The sequence below is a fragment of the Schistocerca americana genome, chromosome 8 (genome assembly GCF_021461395.2).
Source record: "Schistocerca americana isolate TAMUIC-IGC-003095 chromosome 8, iqSchAmer2.1, whole genome shotgun sequence".
NCBI lineage: Eukaryota > Metazoa > Arthropoda > Insecta > Orthoptera > Acrididae > Schistocerca > Schistocerca americana.
The window spans coordinates 202822220-202843130 of record NC_060126.1 but is presented as its reverse complement, the minus strand read 5'-3'; the positions used below and the strand labels follow the sequence as shown (position 1 = coordinate 202843130).

The window sequence follows — 20911 nt, the reverse complement described above, 5'->3', positions numbered from 1 at the left end:
AAAGACTGGGAACTTACTTTAAATCTTCAGAAATGTAAAACTGGGCACTTTAAAAAAAAGAAAATAGTAGTATCCTCTGATTATAGTTGACCATCCAGCAGGTGATAGACTTCGGTATATTGGTAGAATGCTGGGGAAGTGCAATAAGTCTACAAAGGAGATTGCTTACAAATCAGACATGTGTTCTATTCTAGAATATTGCTCAAGTGTGTGGGTCCCATACCAGGTAGGACCAACAGGAGGTATTGAACATATGCAGAAAAGGGCAGCACGAATGGTCACAGTTTGTTTGATCCATGAGAGAGTTTCTGAGAGATACTGAAGGAATTGAACTGGTAGACTCTTGACGATAGACATAAACTATCTTGAGAAAGTCTATTGGAAAAAGTAACAAAAACAGCTTTAAGTGATGGCTCTAGGAATCTACAACCACCCCCTATGTATTGCTCGCATAAGGGTCATGAGGATAAGATTAGAATAATTACTGCATGCACAGATGCATTCATACAATCATTCTTCCCACACTCCATGTGTGAATGGAATGGGAAGAATTGGTAACAAGTGGTACAAAGAGATGTACCCTCTACCATGGATGTCACAATGGTTTTCAGAGTGTAGATGTAGAATACTTGTCACGCACTGGATGACCACAGGAGGGTAGCCCTCAAAGAGTGGGACAGGCTTGAGCAGTGAGGTCTTCATACCACTGTGGACAGCATTTTAAGAAGAAGCCAAGCATGTTGCAACACTCAGGGTGGAACAATGTGGTGTAGAATGTTAGCCAGCAGTGGACTTTGATATCACAGATGTGTGAAAGTGTACGGTACCAACAGACTGTTCCTTTCTTCTTTTTTTTTTTTTAAAAGTCCTGAGACTGATTTGATGCAGCTCTCCATGCCACTCTATCCTGTGCAAGCTTCTTCATCTCCCAGTACCTACTGCAACCTACATCCTTCTGAATCTGCTTGGTGTATTCATCTCTTGGTCTCCCTCTGCGATTTTTACCCTCCATGCTGCCCTCCAATACTAAACTGGTGATCCCTTGATGCCTCATAACATGTCCTACCAACCGATCCCTTCTTCTAGTCAAGTTGGGCCACAAACTTCTCTTCTCCCCAATCCTATTCAATACCTCCTCATTAGTTACGTGATCTACCCATCTAATCTTCAGCATTCTTCTGTAGCACCATATTTCGAAAGCTTCTATTCTCTTCTTGTCCAAACTATTTATCGTCCATGTTTCACTTCCATACTTGGCTACACTCCATACAAATACTTTCAGAAACGACTTCCTGACACTTAAATCTATACTCGATGTTAACAAATTTCTCTTCTTCAGAAACGCTTTCCTTGCCATTGCCAGTCTACATTTTATATCCTCTCTACTTCGACCATCATCAGTTATTGTGCTCCCCAAATAGCAAAACTCCTTTACTATTTTAAGTGTCTCATTTCCTAATCTAATTCCCTCAGCATCACCCGACTTAATTCAACTACATTCCATTATCCTCGTTTTGCTTTTGTTGATGTTCATCTTATCTCCTCCTTTCAAGACACTGTCCATTCCCTTCAACTGCTCTTCCAAGTCCTTTGCTGTCTCTGACAGAATTACAATGTCATCGGCAAACTTCAAAGTTTTTATTTCTTCTCCCTGGATTTTAATACCTACTCCGAATTTTTCTTTTGTTTCCTTTACTGCTTGCTCAATATACGGATTGAACAACATCGGGGAGAGGCTACAACCCTGTCTCACTCCCTTCCCAACCACTGTTTCCCTTTCATGCCCTTCGACTTTTATAATTGCCATCTGGTTTCTGTACAAAGTGTGAATAGCCTTTGGCTCCCTGTATTTTACCCCTGCCACCTTCAGAATTTGAAAGAGAGTATTCCAGACAATATTGTCAAAAGCTTTCTCTAAGTCTACAAATACTAGAAACGTAGATTTGACCATCCTTAATGTATATTCTAAGTCGTAGGGTCAGTATTGCCTCACGTATTCCAACATTTCTACGGGATCCAAACTGATCTTCCCCGAGGTCGGCTTCTACTAGTTTTTCCATTCGTCTGTAAAGAATTCGTGTTAGTATTTTGCAGCCGTGACTTATTAAACTGATAGTTCGGTAATTTTCACATCTGTCAACATCTGCTTTCTTTGGGATTGGAATTATTATATTCTTCTTGAAGTCTGAGGGTATTTCGCCTGTATCATACATCTTGCTCACCAGATGGTAGAGTTTTGTCAGGACTGGCCCTCCCAAGGCTATCAATAGTTCTAATGGAATGTTGTCTACTCCCGGAGCTTTGTTGCAACTCAGGTCTTTCAGTGCTCTGTCAAACTCTTCACGCAGTATCGTATCTCCCATTTCATCTTCATCTACATCCTCTTCCATTTCCATAATATTGACCTCAAGAACATCGCCCTTTTATAGACCCTCTATATACTCCTTCCACCTTTCTGCTTTCCCTTCTTTGCTTGGGTTTTGATGTCACAGCAAACTTATTATTTTAGTTTCAAAAGGCTTATTTTTTCATTTCTTGATTTTAAGCTCACACTGTTAGCAGATATACAAATGTTTGAAAACTTGAACAGTTCGGAGGAAACCGTGTCTGTGAGGGATAAAAGTTTCTTACAGTATTGTAACCTAGCATCATTTTTGTACTTGGCTAGCAGTTATTGTTAACGTCTAGGTGTGCTGATGTTCTCCAACTTTTGGAATACATTGTTATGACTTGTTTATTGCACCAAATTAATTTTTCTTTGTTGGAGTAATTGTTCTGGGGACATTCTGTTAATCCATGGATTGCCTAATCAGCAGAGCCATATCACCCACAAACAACTATAAATGGCTTATCTGTATATTTTTCATTAGTAATTAAAGTTTTTTTTATTTTGTTTTTCAAAAACTAATCTTGATTACAGCTCCCTTTATTTCTTCATTAGGCCTACTCCACTATCTTTTTATTTTACAACATCTGATTTCACTGACATTGTAACTTATTTAATTATTTTGTTAATATCTGTTGATGTTCCAAATTACTATTGTGCTCAGTAATTTAACTTCTGTTCTGCCTCGTTTTACTTGGTGGAGTATATACTTTGTAAAATAAGGGGGCAAAGTAAAACTGCCCCAGAAAATATTTATAATAAGACTCCCATGGAATAGACTTCTGTTAATGAACATCACAGATGACGATGGAAATGGCTGCTGCTGCTGCTGGTGTCAAAGCAGTGCTGTTCTCAGTTTATCAAACTGTGACACATGCGTAGCAGCCTTTTGAGTTAACTTTGTTTAATTCCCTGCTATTTCAACCCCATTGTGACATAATGTTTTCGTGTTTAAATGAAATGAATTTACGTAGAGTTATTGAATTTAGAAACTCAGTGAAAGATAATCAGTCTGTTTGGATGGTGTGACTCAGAATACTTAACTCAAGATCTATTCATTGTCCTGGAATTCTTGCTGAGAACTGGATTCACATTTTAGTTTCAATCAGTGTGTAACGTGAAAGAGTAGGCAGCTAAGCCATTATACTTCTCATTGTAGATTTATTGCACACAGCATCATAGGTGGTGAGTTGAAAGACCTCTGACCAACAGTGCCCTAGCGAACTGGCTACAGTTCTTTTATAGCATCCCAGACATTGTTTTCATGATTGCTGTTACTGATTTTTCTATGTTACAATTAAAAGTAACTACATCCAGTTGAACTTACTCATCTCCATTATAGCTCCAAATAGTCTCATCAGTTCTAGACATACAGTTCAGGTTGATTACGATGTTATTTCACAGATTTACATTACATGTGTAAAATAAGGAGTCAGTTTCCTAATTTTCTTCATTAGATAAAGATAAGACATCCAATGCTCCTAGCATGTTTTTGGCAAAATCAAACAATGGAAAATTCAGGATGGAATAATGACAATATTATGAAAGGATAGATTTCTACTCCCCCCATGAACCTTGCTGTTGATCAGAAGGCATACGTGCTTCAGCAAAACAGATAGCTGTACTGCAGGTGCAACGACAATGGAGGCGTATCTGTTCAGCAGCCAGACAAATGTGTGGTTCCTCAAAGGGGGCAGCAGCCTTTTCAGTAGTTGCAGGGGCAACAGTCTGGATGATTGACTGATCTGGCCTTGTAACATTAATCAAAACGGCCTTGCTGTGCTGGTACTGCGAACGGATGAAGGCAAGGTGAAACTACAGTCATAATTTTTTCTAAGAGCATGCAGCTTTATTGTATAGTTAAATGATGAATTGCGTCCTCTTGGGTAAAATATTCCGGAGGTAAAATAGTCCCCCCATTCAGATCTCCGGGCAGGGCTACTCGGGAGGACGTCGTTATCAGGAGAAAGAAAACTGGTGTCTATGGATCGGAGAATGGAATGTCAGATTCCTTAATTGGGCAGGTAGGTTAGAAAGTTTAAAAAGGGAAATGGACAGGTTAAAGTTAGATGTAGTGGGAATTAGTGAAGTTTGGTGGCAGGAGAACAATACCTCTGATCAGGTGAATACAGGGTTATAAATACAAAATCAAATAGGGCTAATACAGGATTAGGTTTAATAATGAATAACAAAATACAAGGTGTACAACTTTGCTTCCGTCGTTTTTTCCCATCATTTGAGTCATTTGAGTCATTAATGAAACAAATTGGTTACACATGTATCATTCAAAGTATTTTTCATCGCTAGCCATTACTTTCTCCCATCTTTCGGGCAGTGTATGAATCACACATTGAAAAAATTGAAGCGATCCATGAATCGACCCAGTTTGTAACTTCTTCATGAGATTGGAGGTGTTGGTCAGCCAGCCCATGTGCCACTGATCTAAACAGGTGATAGTCAGAGGGAGCAATGTCTGGAGAATATGGAAAGTGGGGTAGGACTTCCCATTTTAACATTTCCAAGTACTTTTTGACCTCTTTTTTTTACAACATGGGGTCGAGTGCTGTCGTGCTGCAAAATCACTTTATAGTGCCTCTCTCTGTTTTGCAGCCATTTGTCTTTTAATGCTCTGCTCAAACACATTAATTGTGTTCGATAACGAGCACCTGTGATTGTTTCACATGGTTTTAATACCTCATAGTACACGATGCTGAGCTGGTCCCACCAAATGCAGAGCATGATCGTGGAGCCGTGACTATTCGGTTTGGCAGTCGACTTTGACGCATGGTCGCGATATCCCCATGATTTTTTGCATTTAGGGTTATCGTAATGAACCCGTTTTTTGTCCCCGATCACAATGTGATGCAGAAATCCCTTCTGTTTTTGCCTCTGAAGCAACTGTTCACAAACGCACAAACGTCGTTCAATGTCTCTTGGTTTCAGCTCACAAGAGACCCAAGTTCCTTCTTTCTGAATCATGCCCATAGTGTTGAGATATTTTGAAATGGCTTGATGTGTCACTCCCACTAATTGTGCCAGTTTTTCTTGAGTTTGATGCGAGTCTTCACTCAGCAATGTCTCCAATTCTGCAACTTCGAAAACATTCTCTCTTCCACCACGATGCCGGTCTACAGCGTTAAAATCACCATTCTTGAAGCGTTGAAACCACTCACTACACATTCTTTCACTAATATCATCCTTACCATATGTCCTTAGAGCGTCCAATGAGACTTGGCCGCTGTTTTCTTCATATTGAAACAAAACAGTTGCAACTACCGCAAATGATGAGATTTAGGCTTGTAAACTGACAGGCAGCAGAGGATCAAATATGTAAAAAAATGAGGGTTAGTAGAAATCCTTGGGTAACAGAAGAGATACTGAATTTAATTGATTCGCGGAGAAAATATAAAAATGCAGTAAATGAAGCAGGCAAAAAGGAATACAAAGTCTCAAAAATGAGATCGACAGGAAGTGCAAAATGACTAAGCAGATATGGCTAGAGGACAAATGTAAGGATGTAGAGGGATATATCATTAGGGGTAAGATAGATACTGCCTCCACCTGTATGGACATCAAGAGCTCAGATGGAAAACCAGTCCTAAGGAAAGAAGGGAAAGCAGAAAGGTGGAGGGAGTATATAGAGGGTCTACACAAGGGTGATGTACTTGACGGCAATATTGTGGAAAGGGAAGAGGATGTAGATGAGGATGAAATGGGAGATATTGTACTGCGTGAAGAATTTGACAGAGCACTGAAAGACCTAAGTTGAAACAAGTCCCCGGGAGTAGACAGCATTCCATTAGAACTACTGATAGCCTTGGGAGAGCCAGCTATGACAAAACTCTTCCATCTGGTGAGCAAGATGTATGAGACAGGTGAAATACCCTCAGACTTCAAGAAGGATTTAATTATTCCAATCTGGAAGAAAGGATATTGCTGAGTCCAGGCTGTGGCTGAGCCATGTCTCCGCAATATCCTTTCTTCCAGGAGTGCTAGTTCTGCAAGGTTCACAGAAGAGCTTCTGCGAAGTTTGGATGGTAGGAGACGAGGTACTGGCAAAATTGAAGCTGTAAGGGCGGGTCGTGAGTTGTGCACGGGTAGCTCAATGGTAGTGCACTTACCCGCGAACGGCAAAGGTCCCGAGTTCAAATCTCAGTCCGGCACACAGTTTTAATCTGCCAGGAAGTTTCATATCAGTGCACACTCCACTGCAGAGTGAAAATTTCATTCTGTATTTAGAAATATATTGGCAAGGGTACCTGGTGATAAACAACTGAATGTAATTCGATGCACTCTTTGCGTGGTGTGTTTCTTTTAGATAAGAGCAGTGTTGAAGCTATTTGATTAAACACTTTAACTGATGATAAAAATATACATTGCTGGGTTGCACTAGTGGGGGGCATTGGGGGGGGGGGGGGGACACTTTTTAATACTGACATGAAGGTAATTCTCCTTCATTTTAAAAAATCTGATCATATAATTGTAGATTTGTTTGACTCCCCATGAGAGAAAAGAAATTTGTTCTCCTGTGTGTAGAACTTCATCACACCAGTAAAAAAATTACTTTTCATGACTTTATAAAAATATTAATAAATGCAATGTACTGAACATTTTTTCAGTTTATTTGCAGTGTAAGTAACCTAAAAATTGGAAAAAAGTTTCTGCACAGGGACTGGAGTCCATAAACCTCTAAGTACTGTTCTGCACTCATTCCCTCATGCTAACCTGTGCCTGGACACAGAGCAATCATAAATGGCATATGCTTCACCGAATGCTATTTTTCGTGAATGGTTGGCCATCTGGAGCTCCCACATCTGTCACTTTCATTTCTGGCTAAGTCTTGCCTAATTCACTAATTTGGACAAAATTGGTAATGGCATTGTGAGTAGGCATGGTTCCTTTGTAAAACACGGATATCCCCTTACAGATTTGATGGCTCCAATTGTTACTTAACTGCACTGTCTATGTACATAGCCACAAAGTCCTTCCAGACTACCATATTCCCTTGCCGAATAGACACAGAAGACTCTCGTGAATGGTCTGTCTAGTGTCCTGATATCAACCTGTCTGCAATCCATCCTCTTCAAGCTACACCCAGACTTTCTGAATCCTCTTACTCAATCATTCTCAGGAACATCCACTTGGAAGGCCCAGTGCTGATAACTACAGCAATCCCCTTTAGTTTAATGTGAAATCTGATGTGTGACAATTTGATTTTTTGTATACAAAGTTGTGCCAGATTACCTTATTGGAAGTGCCGGGGGAAATCCATAGAGCCAATTGAGTGTAATTCATTCCCCCAAGTTGTACAGAAGGTGGGCATAATTTCCAAATGTGACAAGTGAAAATTCTGACTTGCTTGTCCCTATTTGAATGAAATGCGGTACATTTGTATTCAATTTTTAGTTCTCTATTTCATTGTAATAACTATGCTTATTTAATATCTGTTTTTTCAGTGGATCAGTGGTCCCACATTGTTTATGCCAATTGATGGACTCTTATTTTTAGTGATCTCTTGTTTGATTTCTCATTATGACTCAGCATTTATCATGTTGTTTTTCATTCTCTGTTCTTGACATTTGTGATATGTTTTTTCTATTTCATTTTCAGGTGTTGTTTATTATATAAAACATGCAGTTTGTGCCTGGTTATCAAAACCTTGACAACAGCATGTTTGGTGAAATATCTCCTCCTCCACACCATACTAGTCTTCCATCATCAACATGGCTGCATGTGCCCCCAATGCATATGCCATGGGGGACACCACTATCTGATCAGCCCAGCATTGTCAGGTATTACTTGAAAATATACAGTTTCAGTCTGTGTATTAAAGGTTTTACAATGGGAAGTTATACATTTGGTACATATAGATCACCGAGTATGTAAAAATACACGAATGTTTGTGATCTTTGTGAATCGGTGATTTTCAGTAGGAATATATAGATTATTTTAAAGTGACAGAAAAAGAGAAAAATAACCCCTTCAGTAAATAACGGACGTTGTCATATGTCATGTTCTATAGAAGTGTGTAAGATATTGCCTCTTTAATAATTAAATAAAAATATATTGTCAGATTTATGTTGCGTATCATTACTTGAATTTTGACGTATTGGCTGGTACAAGTGGACAGTGGTAAGACCAACAATTGTAAAAAGTCTTTTAGAGTGAATGAAAGTGTAAATATGTATAGCTCTGAATGTTAATTTTGCAGAAGTGGACATTGTGTCTTGGGAGAAGATCTGGGATGTCCTATTGTAAAACGGATTGTTAATTATCTGTATAGAGGGCTTCATTTTTTTTTTTTTTTTTCTTTTTTCATTTCCAGTTTTGGTGTATATGAACCATCCTCCAGTTTGATTGTGTCGATTACAAAGAGTAAGCGCTCTAACTTATTAGTAAAATTTAGATGCCAAGTCAGGGGGGGAAGATTTGAGACCTAGATTGTGCCTTCACAGCCTGGCAAAGACCTCATCTAGATAAAGCTTTTTCTATGCTGTGGGATAGAATTTCTTTCAGTTGGTCTTTGACCAGTTAACATCCCCCCTTTTATTTCCTCAATCCATTAGAGAATAGAACTATCATGTAAAAAATAGAAAAGCTAGTTTTTCATGCATCTCAGTGTTTATGACGCCATCTCCTGAACTGTATGTTGGACAATGACATAATTTTGCAGGTATGGTCAGTGGTATAAAGGAAACTGTCTGCAAAATTTATTGTGAATGGAGTTGGCAGTAAAACAAGCAATAAATTAGGTGTAAAACATCATGCCTGAAGCTGAAGTTTCAGTGTATGAACAGTGACAATGTGGTAAACAACAAACTTTCATTATTTTGTAGGTGATGTCAGTGAAAAAAAGTTTCTAAAAGGTTTGAAATTACGACTAGATTAGATTAGATTAATACTAGTTCCATGGATCATGAATACAATATTTCGTAATGATGCGGAACGAGTCAAATTTTCCAGTACATGACATAATTAGGTTAATTTAACAACATAATTAAGTTAATGTAACAACTTTAAAAAAAATTTTTTTTTCTTAATTTATATCTAAAAATTCCTGTATGGAGTAGAAGGAGTTGTCATTCAGAAATTCTTTTAATTTCTTCTTAAATACTTGTTGTTATGCCAGACTTTTGATACTATTTGGTAAGTGACCAAAGACTTCAGTGGCAGTATAATTCACCCCTTTCTGTGCCAAAGTTAGATTTAATCTTGAATAGTGTTGTAGTTATGCACACTGCTATTACTTTTGAATTGGGTTTGGTTGTTAATAACAAATTTCATAAGAGAGCATATATACTGAGAAGCTACTGTGAATGTCTCTAGATCCTTAAATAAATGTCTGCAGGATGATCTTGGGTGGACTCCAGCTATTATTCTGATCACACGCTTTTGTGCAATAAATACTTTATTCCTCAGTGATGAATTACCCCAAAATATGATGCCATATGCAAGCAATGAGTGAAAATAGGCGTAGTAAGCTAATTTACTAAGATGTTTATCACCAAAATTTGCAATGACTCTTATTGCATAAGTAGCTGAACTCAAACGTTTCAGCAGATCATCAATGTGTTTCTTCCAATTTAATCTCTCATCAATGGACACACCTAAAAGTTTTGAATATTCTACCTTAGCTATATGCTTCTGATTAAGGTCTATATTTATTAATGGCGTCATACCATTTACTGTGTCTTATCAAAATTCAGTGAGAGTCCGTTTACAAGGAACCACTTAGTAATTTTCTGAAAGACATTATTGACAATTTCATCAGTTAATTCTTGTTTGTCAGGTGTGATTACTATACTTGTATCAGCAAAGAGAACTAACTTTGCCTCTTCATGAATATAGAATGGCAAGTCATTAATATATATTAAGAACAACAAAGGACCCAAGACCGACCCTTGTGGAACCCCATTCTTGATAGTTCCCCAGTTTGAGGAATGTGCTGATCTTTGCATATTATGAGAACTGCCTATTTCAACTTTCTGCACTAGTTATTGGAAGTCGCTAAGTGGTTTCATTCTTGAAAACTACCTGAATATAGCCTGTATAATTTGTACACCATGAGTTATGCTGCCTCAAGACATACAAAGTTTGTACCTTTGCGAAATTGACCAATGAAATATGAAATATTTGTGGTGTAAAATGCCTGGGCATTTGTAAGTTGGAGCAAATTCCCAGGATAAATGTCTGGACAAACGCCCAAAAATTATAAAAGCTCAGGAAATTATGCATTTTAAAGATTAAGTGATACACAGTACTCATAAAAAAATGTAAGCTGATGTTTTTGATTGGAAAAGATGTTTTGCAACACTGCTTCTTTATTGATTGGGTAACCAAGTTGAAAAAGCTGCTTTAGAGTTAGGGGAGAGTTATTAGGGGAAATAAATTGGACTGCAAACTTGACTTTTTTTTTACAACTTTAATGAGGTCAATTCTATGGGTAGTAAAAACAAACCTTCAAGTTTAAAAGTAATTTTTAAAATAAAGTATAGTTTGTATTATGTGGTTAGCCTGTAGATAATATTTTTACTTATACAATATTACTGAAAAAAAATTAAGAAGTTGTTCTCAATCACTGTACCTAACTCAAGCACTTTTCTCAAATTCTGAGGGCACCCGAAACACTTTTTAATATGCTTTTCCATTTTGTTGGAATGTGACTGTTTGCATTATAACGCAGTGACCAGGTTATGTTGCTTCTCACTCAACCATATAGACTTGAATGACTGTCAGTGAGTCAAACCACTGTTGCCAATTACAGCTAAATAAGTACCCCATAGAATTGCATGAATTACCTTAGATACCAGCCACTCACTCAAAATTTCATCTACGTAATTGCAATAACAATAATATTGTTACATTCCATCCTGGATTTTCCATTGTTTGGTAATTGCAATAACAGTGATAGCAATAATATTTGCTTAGAATAACTGCAAGCAGTTTTTTTGTTGCAGTCACAATAAGTAAATGAAGAAAGGAACAGAACAGAAAACTATAGTCTCTCTCTCTCTCTCTCTCTCTCTCTCTCTGTGTGTGTGTGTGTGTGTGTGTGTGTGTGTGTGTGTGTGTGTGTGTGTGTGTGTGTGTGTTCTTATTTCCTTTCATTCTTAGTAATAAAGGAAAGTGTAAACATTTATCAACTTTTAATATCAGGAGTATCTTCCCATTCCCCTATGTTAATTGGTAAATTATACATTCTAGCAGTAAAATCTACTTTTTTATAAATGCTCAGATTTTGGGTATTTAAAACTCTTTGGGCAAATTCCCGGGCGAATGCTCATTTGCCTGGCACACTTCACTATGAAATATGGAAACTTAAATTTTTGTTGCCTGTTGAAGCTATTAGATAAGCAACCTGCAAGTGAGAATGGATATCTTCAGCTGTTTAGTAATAGACAAATGCAGCGTCAATGAGACTAAAGTTCAGAATTTTGAAGACATGCGTAACTGGTTTGTAAAAGCTTTCTTTACTCATACTTGAGATGTATTCATGTGGAGCTGATTGAACTCTAATGTAAACAGAACATTTTATGCAAGGAATTCATTAAGAAGTGTACTGTTTTTTTCCTTCCACATCTGTTTCATTATTCTAGCCATATTATTTTCCCCACATAATGTCATACTGGAAATTAAAGCTGTGTGTAAACTGTAAGTCAAGTAGTACACTTTTTAGTGGTGAAAATACGGTTATTATATGTTTTTTTTCTCTGAAAGAAATTTTTTAGGATGTACTCATTTCTGAACATCTTGGGCCAATTTGTAATCCCTCCAAAAAATTAGAATTTTCAAGTACTGAAAAATCTGTAGCCACATATTCCATGAGTCACATTGCAAGATATGTTGCAATGGTATGGAACAAGTCAGTTTACAGAATATTAACTTAAATTGTATTTAAATATTGCTACATGGTAACCATTTACAGACAAGGTCACACAACAGTGAACAGTATTTAAATTAATAACCCAAATAAGTATGTAAAAGTTTTGCATTAAGTAAATTACAAATGTGTAAATAAAAATTTGTCTGTGGAATGGAAGGAGCATTCCAGAAGGAACTTTATAAGCTTACTTCCAAATTTAGCATTTCTAGCTGTCAGGTATTTAATATTATTGGGTAAGCGAGCAATCATTTTAGTAGCATTATTATTCACCTGTCTCAAGTGAGAAAGTTTGTTTTAAAAGTAGTGATGATGCTGTTTTCTTTTAGTATCGTGCTTGTCAAAGTCCTCATTGTTTCTAAAGTGTAATTGGCTATTTGCAATAAATTCCATGAGAGAACAAATGTGCTGTGATGCTGTAGTTAAAATAGTTAACTCTGTAAACAGTAGTTTTCAAGATGACCCAGTATGAGCATAAAATATTATTCTTATGGTACACTTTTGTCCAATGCAGACTTTTTTCTTAAAGATGAGTTGCATCAGAAAAAATTCCACATGACATTACTGAATGAAAATGAGTAAGGGATATTAGGTTATTGAATTGTATTTGTCCAAGGCCTGAAGGCTTGCGATAACATGAAGCGCAATGGTAGCTGAACTAGTTGTTTTGTTAAACAACTCTAAACTAACTAACTAACTCTCTCTCTCTCTCTCTCTCTCTCTCTCTCTCTCTCTCTCTCTCTCTTCCCCACTTTCGGAGGCAGAAGGGGTGGAGGTTGTGTCCGAGCCTCAATCTCTAAAAATGAAACCTTTATAGGATAACCTTGTTGGCCGCCTGTCTGTCTGTCCATCTGTCTGTTAGGAACCATTTTTCTCAGGAACAGGTAGGTGTATCAAGTTCAAATTTGTCACACACTAAGGTATATGGTCCTTTGGTGGTGTAATAACTTCAACTTCTAAGTCAGTGCAATCAAATGACATGGCCATTTAGGTCACATATATTGATACTCGAAAACTTATTCATTAAAACCTGTAGGGTGCTTTCTGTTGAACTAGAAGCACAAAATTTGGCAAGAAGTAAGGTTTCACAGTACAAATAATGGACGCCTTGGGGCACAGCTAACCCCAATTCTACTCCCAGTTTTCCTTCTCGTCAACTCCTGACAGCACTCAAACCCTGACTAGCTGACCTTTTCAACCTATGGCATCCTCCAAAGCCCCCTACTAACACTTTACAAAATTCAGAACCGAAACAATCCCAGACACTTTTGTTAACCTCTCCACCAAAATCCTGAGCCAGATAGAAGTTTCAGTCCTATCCAAAGGCTTCACATACAGCCCTATTCCGAGATTTAACCATGTTAGACTTATGAAAGACCTACTTTCCTTATCCTGCTCCCTTCAATGGAAACATTTCTTTGCCACCAACCTCTCTAACCAAAGTCAATCCAATCCTAACATTGAACCCTAGTTGTCCCAATTCATACCACCATCCAACTGTGACCCTCCCACACTCCCACCTGACCATCCCATGGTCATGTTCCAGTAATTCCTAACTTACAACCTGACCTCACAATCCTTCCCAAGATCCCTCCTGAATAACAACAGCCTTTCAGCAGAAGAAAGGACTGCTTCTTCTTCATCTTCTTCTTCTTCTTCTTCCTTTTTTTTTTTTTTTTGGCGGGGGGGGGGGGGGGGGGAGGGGGGGTCATCAGCCTTATAACTGGTTTGATGTGGCCCGCCATGAATTCCTCTCCTGTGCCAACCTCTTCATCTCAGAGTAGCACTTCCAACCTATGTCCTCAATTATTTGCTGGATGTATTCAAATCTTGGTATTCCTCTAAATTTTCTGCCTTCTACAGCTCCCTCTAGTACCACGGAAGTCATTCCCTCATGTCTTTACAGATGTCCTATTGCCCTGTCCCTTCTCCTTATCAGTGTTTTCCACATATTCCTTTCCTATCCAATTCTGTATAGAACTTCATCTGTAGCATCACATCTCAAATGCTTAGATTCTCTTCTGTTCCAGTTTTCCCACAGTTCATGTTTCACTACCATACACTGCTGTACTCCAGACTTACATTCTCAGAAATTTCTTTCTCAAATTAAGGCCTATGTTTGATACTAGTAGATTTCTCTTGACCAGGAATGCTCTTTTTTCCGTCGCTAGTGTGCTTTTGATGTCCTCCTTACTCTGCCCGTCATTGATTATTTTACCACCTAGGTAGCAGAATTCCTTAACTTCATCGACTTCGTGACCATCAATCCTTATGTCAAGTTTCTCGTCTTTCTCATTCTACTACTTCTCATTACCTTTGTCTTTCTTCGATTTACTCTCAATCCATACTGTGTACTCATTAGACTCTTCATTCCGTTCAGCAAATCGTGTAATTCTTGGCCACTTTCACTCAAAATAGCAATGTCATCACCGAATCGTATCATTGATATCCGTTGACTTTGATTTTAATTCTGCTCCTAAACCTTCCTTTTATTTCCATCATTACTTCTTCGATCTACAGATTGAACAGTAGGGGCGAAGACTACATCCCTGTCTTATAGCCCCCAGGGGCTCAGCATTCATTTGCTGAGTACGGGCTTGGCGACCCCGGGGTCCTGAGCTGGGGACTGGTCGGCGCCGCCAGTCTCCTGTCACCGTAACCCCCAGACATGCTTCAGCGACCACCGTCTGGCGCGGTGGTGGAATGTTGTGTGCTGCGGGGAATGGTAATCTTGGCTTGACCGCCTGGATTGTGAGGAAGGTCAACCTCTATAAAAACCCCTCAATCTTCCGGTGTGCTCCGTGCCTATGAGATGCATGGCTGTTGAGGTGGAACAGTCGCAAGCGGGCAACCTCTGGGGCACCTGCCCCACCCCAGTTGTTTCAGGCTTACTCAGGCACGCGGGGCTCTGTCTGAGCGGACCTTTCATTCCGTAGCTGCTCGTGGGACCGCAATGGACCCTTCGACCTCTACATTTCCCCATATCAGTGGCTTGGGTGGGCCACTGTTAGGAAAACACACCCCATCGAAGAAGCGACTTCGTGTTGCGAGTCCTCCAGCGCCTAGTGTTGATAGAGATTTATCAGACTGTTGTAACAGAGCGCATGCTGATAATCAGAATGTGTTTTTGATTATTAAACGGAAGGAGGGTAGCTTTGAGAGGGTTTCTCCCTTTTACATCCACAAGGGTCTTGAGGGAATTGCAGGAACACTTAAATCTGTGAAGCGACTGCGCAATGGGACTCTCTTAGTTGAGACATCTAGTTCCCATCAAGTTGCTTCTCTTCGGAAAGCAGCCTGTCTCGGTGAGTACGCTATCGAGACCGAGCTCCACTCCACTCTGAACTACAGTAAGGGTGTTGTGACATGTAGGGACTTGGTGGATATCCCCACAGACGAGTTAAAATCTGAATGGGCTGATGAAGGTGGTGTTGACGTGCAGCATATTATGAAACGAGTCGATGGGGACCTAGTCAAATCCGACTCGTTTCTTCTCACATTCAGTTGCCCATGCCTCCCAGAGCATGTTAAAGCGGGGTTCTTACGTTTGCCAGTAAGGCCATATTTCCCCAACCCAATGCGCTGCTTTAAATGTCAGCGCTTTGGGCAGTCTACATTGGGGTGCAATGGAATAGCCACTTGTGGTAAATGTAGTCAGCCTGCCCATGAAGGAGCTGATTGTTCATCGCCTGTGAAGTGCGTGAATTGCTCTGGGAGTCACCCTGTCTGGAGCCGGGTCTGCCCCATCTATCTCGTCGAACGGAAGATACACGAGATTAAAACATCTAAGCGCATCCCCTATGGTGAGGCCAAGAAGCTCTTTAAGGCCGTGCAACCTCTTGTGTTTACTACATCTTTCGCTTCCGCTCTGAAAAAAACCGGTACAAATGGCCACTGTTGCTACGCAAACGGACGTTGCTAGTGTTAGCACTAATACCTACGTTTGCCAGTGCACTTGTGCTACTGCGGTTGTTTTGCAACCTGCGGCTCTCCCCACAACGTCGGACAAGGCTGTGGTTGCTGACATTGGGGTACTTCCTCCCTCTCCCCATACGGGGCCTTCTGCCCAGGCGAGTAATGCTCCACCTCTTGACAAGGCTCTGCATTCTAAGCCCCCCAAGACAAAGACGCCGAAGCTGAAGGTTTTGCCACCTGAGGAGACTAGTCAGGGTCGGTCCGATGACGAGGCCATCGTACTGCCTGACATCTCCCGTGGGTCGTCATCGGAGCTGATGGACATTGACGTCGACCGGGGGCGATCTTCTCGCCCCAGGAATAAATCTCCGGTCAGTACGGGCTCTCCTCCAAAGCACAGAGGCAGGGTGAGAGTTCAGCCCACCTGATCACTGGCTCCCATATTACAGTGGAACCTGAATGGGTTCAGGACGCATGTGGCCGAATTACAACTCCTTGTACGAGAGTGCCCTTTGTGCATATGTCTCCAAGAGACACATTTTCGGGCCACTGATGCTCCTTCTTTACGGGGCTATACCGTCTATCGGAAAGATGATCTGACGGGGGAAAGGGCAAAGGGTGGTCTTGCGGTTTTTGTCTGTGACATGCACCCCTCATCTGAGCTCCCTCTCGTTACAGACTTGCAAGCAGTTGCAGTTGACCTTCTTGTGGGTCGGAGGCTCACAGTCTGTTCACTTTACTTACCACCTCACGATGCGATAGACTCTGAGGCTCTCGCAGACCTTATTAGCCAACTCCCCCGCCCATTTCTTCTTCTGGGGGACTTCAGTTCTCATAATGTCTTATGGGGCTCTTCGACTACTTGCCCCAGGGGTCACATTCTGGAAAGCCTCATGATGTCTGAAGAACTGTGCATCCTCAACTCTGGTGCTCCCACTCATTTCTGTACTGCTTCTGGGTCGTCATCAGCTATTGACCTTTCCTTTTGCTCTCCAGCACTCGCGGATTCTGCTCTGTGGGAGGTTGCTGCTGACCTCCATTCTAGTGACCACTTCCCCCTTTGGATTCGCCTCCTGGATGAGGCTATGGCGTTACCAGTGCCGCCCCGGTGGCACCTCTGGCGAGCTGACTGGACACTTTTCAGCCAACTGGCTGTTTCGGAACACCGTGCCAGCGTCCATGAATGGGTAGACCATGTTACAGCCGTGATCTCCCATGCTGCTGAATTGTCAATCCCACGGTCATCCGGTCATCCCAAGAGGCATCCTGTCCCTTGGTGGACCACTGAGTGCCGCTCAGCTATCCGAGCCCGCCGTGCAGCTCTGCGCCGCTTCAAGTGCCGTCCCTCAGCTGACAATCTTGCGGCCTTTCGGGTGGCAAGGGCCAAAGCGCGGCGCGTGATTAAAGAGAGCAAACGACGGTCATGGCAATCGTTCTTGAACTCCATCTCCCGCTCCACTAATTCTACGAAAGTATGGGAAGCCATCAGGAGGATTTCCGGGAAACGCAGCCAACTACCTGTCACGGCATTGCTGCATCAGGGAAGTCTTCTCATGGCGCCGAGAGACATTGCCCAGACACTGGCCATGCATTTTGCGGCATCTACCGCCACTATTAACTGTGATCCAGATTTCTGCCGCTACCGCACTGCCATCGAGAGGGGTCACTTGGACTTCCGGTCTCCAAATTCTGAGCCCTACAACTGCCCCTTCACAATGTGGGAATTGGATTCGGCGCTGTCTGTCGCTCATGATACTGTGCCTGGTGATGATCAAATCCAGTACAGCATGCTGCAGCACTTGTTACTACCTTCCAAGGAAGTTCTCCTGAATTGTTTTAATATGATATGGTTATCCGGCACGTACCCTGACTCGTGGCGGGAGGCGACTTTGATTCCCCTCCTCAAACCGGGGAAGGACCGAACGCATCCCAGTAGTTATCGGAGTATTGCTTTGACGAGCTGTGTCGGGAAGACGTTGGAACGCATGGTCAACCGTCGCCTGGTTTGGCTGCTCGAGACCAGGCAGCTCCTTAGCGCCTCTCAGTGTGGCTTTCGGAGGTGTCGTTCAACTATAGACAACTTGACCTTGCTTGAAGCGGCCATCCAACAGGCCTTCGTGCGTAACCAGCATTGTCTAGGTGTATTCTTTGACATTCATAAGGCGTATGACACTACCTGGCGCCGCCATATCCTCAATCAACTCCATGAGTGGGGCTTTTGTGGCCGTCTCCCCATCTTCATTCGGTCCTTTCTTTCCCACCACCTCTTTCGCTATAGGGTTGGTAATGTGCTATCTGATTTGTATGTGCAGGAGAATGGTGTTCCTCAGGGAAGCGTTTTAAGTGTCACCCTCTTTGCCGTCGCCATTAACAGTATCACGTCCACTATCCAGAGTCCTGCCCAGTGCTCCTTGTTTGTGGACGATTTTGCTGTTTCCTGTTCTTCCTCCAGTCTTGTCACTGCTAGTCGGCAGTTGCAGCTTACGATACAGCGATTAGAGGCATGGACTGCGAAGACGGGTTTTACCTTTTCTGCAGACAAATGTGTGTGTGTTCATTTTAATCGTTCTCGATGTCTTATTACCTCCCCTGAATTGCGTCTGAGGGACACCATTCTCGCTTTTAGCGACACTGTGCAGTTCCTGGGCCTCACTTTTGATTCCAAGTTGTCGTGGTTGCCTCACCTTAAAGACCTCAAGGTGCGGGCCCTGAAGGCACTGAATATTTTGAAGTGTCTGAGCCATCGGTCCTGGGGAGCAGATCGGGCGCGTCTGCTGCAGTTTTATAGGGCTTTCGTCCGATCGCGTCTTGACTATGGTTGCACCGTGTATGGGTCAGCAAGGCCTTCGTATCTGAAGATTCTTGACGCAGTACACCATGAGGGTATCAGGCTGGCCACTGGTGCCTTCCGTGCCAGTCCCATCCCCAGCCTGTGTGCTGAGGCAGGGAACCGCCGCTCGCCATCTGGCAGAAACTCCTCATGGTGCGACGGGTGTGTCAATTCCTTGCCTGTCCTACCTCCCCTGCGTACCCTACCGTTGCCCGACTGCCTATGGAACGTCTCTTTTCCAGTCGTCCCAGGGCAACGAGACCATTTGGGATTCGTGCCAAGCATTTGCTTGAGTCCCTTGGTGTGGAGCGTGTGGCCGCCCAACGACAAGGTTTTACTCGCCTGCCTCCCTGGTTGCTCCAGAGGCCCAGCGTCCTTTTAGACTTGTCGGAGTACCGGAGGAGCTGCACTCCTGCGTTTGTTTTTACCTCCTTATTTTATGATATTTTAAACCAGCATCCCGACCATGTACCAGTATTTACAGATGGCTCTAAACAGGGGGACTCTGTTGGTTGTGCTGTTGTTTTCCCTGATCGACTCGTCAAGTTACGGCTTCCTGCGGCGTTTACCATCTTTGATGCCGAATTGTTTGCGATCTTGCAGGCATTGGAGCAGATGAGATGTGTTCCCAGTCGTAAGGTCCTCATCTGTTCTGACTCCCTGAGTGCCCTTCAGACCACGCAACACTTGTACCCAGCGGATACGGTCGTCCAGAACATCCATGATGCCCTACTCCGCCTGCAGCGGCAGGGGAAGGAGGTTTCCTTCTGCTGGGTGCCGGGGCACGTGGGTATTAGGGGAAACGAACTGGCGGATGTGGCTGCCAAAGATGCATGTTCCCTTCCTGTCGTTGTTGAATGTGCCGTCCCCCTCCATGCTGTTACCTCCCTCCTGCGTTTTCGCGTTATGCGTCAGTGGGAAGAGGAGTGGCTGGCAGTCGGTGAAAATAAGCTGCGTCTGGTCAAGGCCACCACGCGGCCATGGCGTACGTCCTACCAGTCATGCAGGCGGGATGAGGTTCTCCTCACTCGCCTCCGCGTCGGGCACAGTCCCTTCACACATGGTTTTTTACTCTGGCGGGAGGATCCCCCAATCTGCAGTGCTTGTGGCGTCCAGATTACTGTCCGCCACATTTTACTTGACTGTCTTTTATTCTCTGACCAGAGGGCTGTGGTTTCTTTGCCACCGGATTTGCCCTCTATTTTGAAAGACGACGCAACGTCTGTGGTTAAGGTTTTACAGTTTTGTGTCCTGTCCAATTTGTTGCCTCGGATTTTAGGGAGAGGATTTTAATGTGCTGCTGGATGACTGGCTCACCCAGATTTTAGGTAAGAGGTCCGCCAGTCACGAATACCTCCTTGTTTCCCTTCGGTTTCTGTCCTCCCTTCCTTGTGTTTCCTTTCCTATTTTAGTGCACTCCTTCTCCTCTTGTTTTGCCTCTGTATGTGAGGATTTGGAACTGCGTCAGGTCTGTGTCTTTTAGCTGTTCCCCTTGTTCGCTGTTCGTCTTAGTCCCTTCACTGCATGTGTTCCTGTTTTTATGCGTTTGGGCGCTGATGACCCCGCTGTTTAGCGCCCGTAAACCTCAAACACACACACACACACACACACACACACACACACACAACTGTCTTATAGTCTTTTTAATCTGAGCACTTTGTTCTTGGTTGTTGACTCTTGTTATTCCCTCTTGGCTCTTGTACATATCAAATATTTCCCGTCTCTCCCTATAACTTTCTCTGAATTTCGAACACCTTGCACCATTTTACACTGTTAAACACTTTTTCCAGATCGTCAAATCCTATGAATGTGTCTTGATTTGTCTTTAGTCTTACATCCATTATCAACTGCAATGCCAGAATTGCCTCTCTTGTGTCTCTACCATTTCTAAAGCCAAACT

General features: G+C 42.1%; 1 protein-coding gene across 1 annotated transcript in view; it reads left to right on the top strand.

Moving 5' to 3' along the window:
* Window positions 1–20911, top strand: part of LOC124545168 (regulatory protein zeste-like) — a 117229-nt gene that overhangs the window by 7763 nt on the left and 88555 nt on the right. Inside the window, exon 2 of the mRNA XM_047124004.1 lies at window positions 7997–8178. Within this exon, the coding sequence (XP_046979960.1) occupies window positions 8018–8178 (161 nt within the window). The 5' untranslated portion in view covers window positions 7997–8017. The remainder of the gene's footprint in view (window positions 1–7996; window positions 8179–20911) is intronic.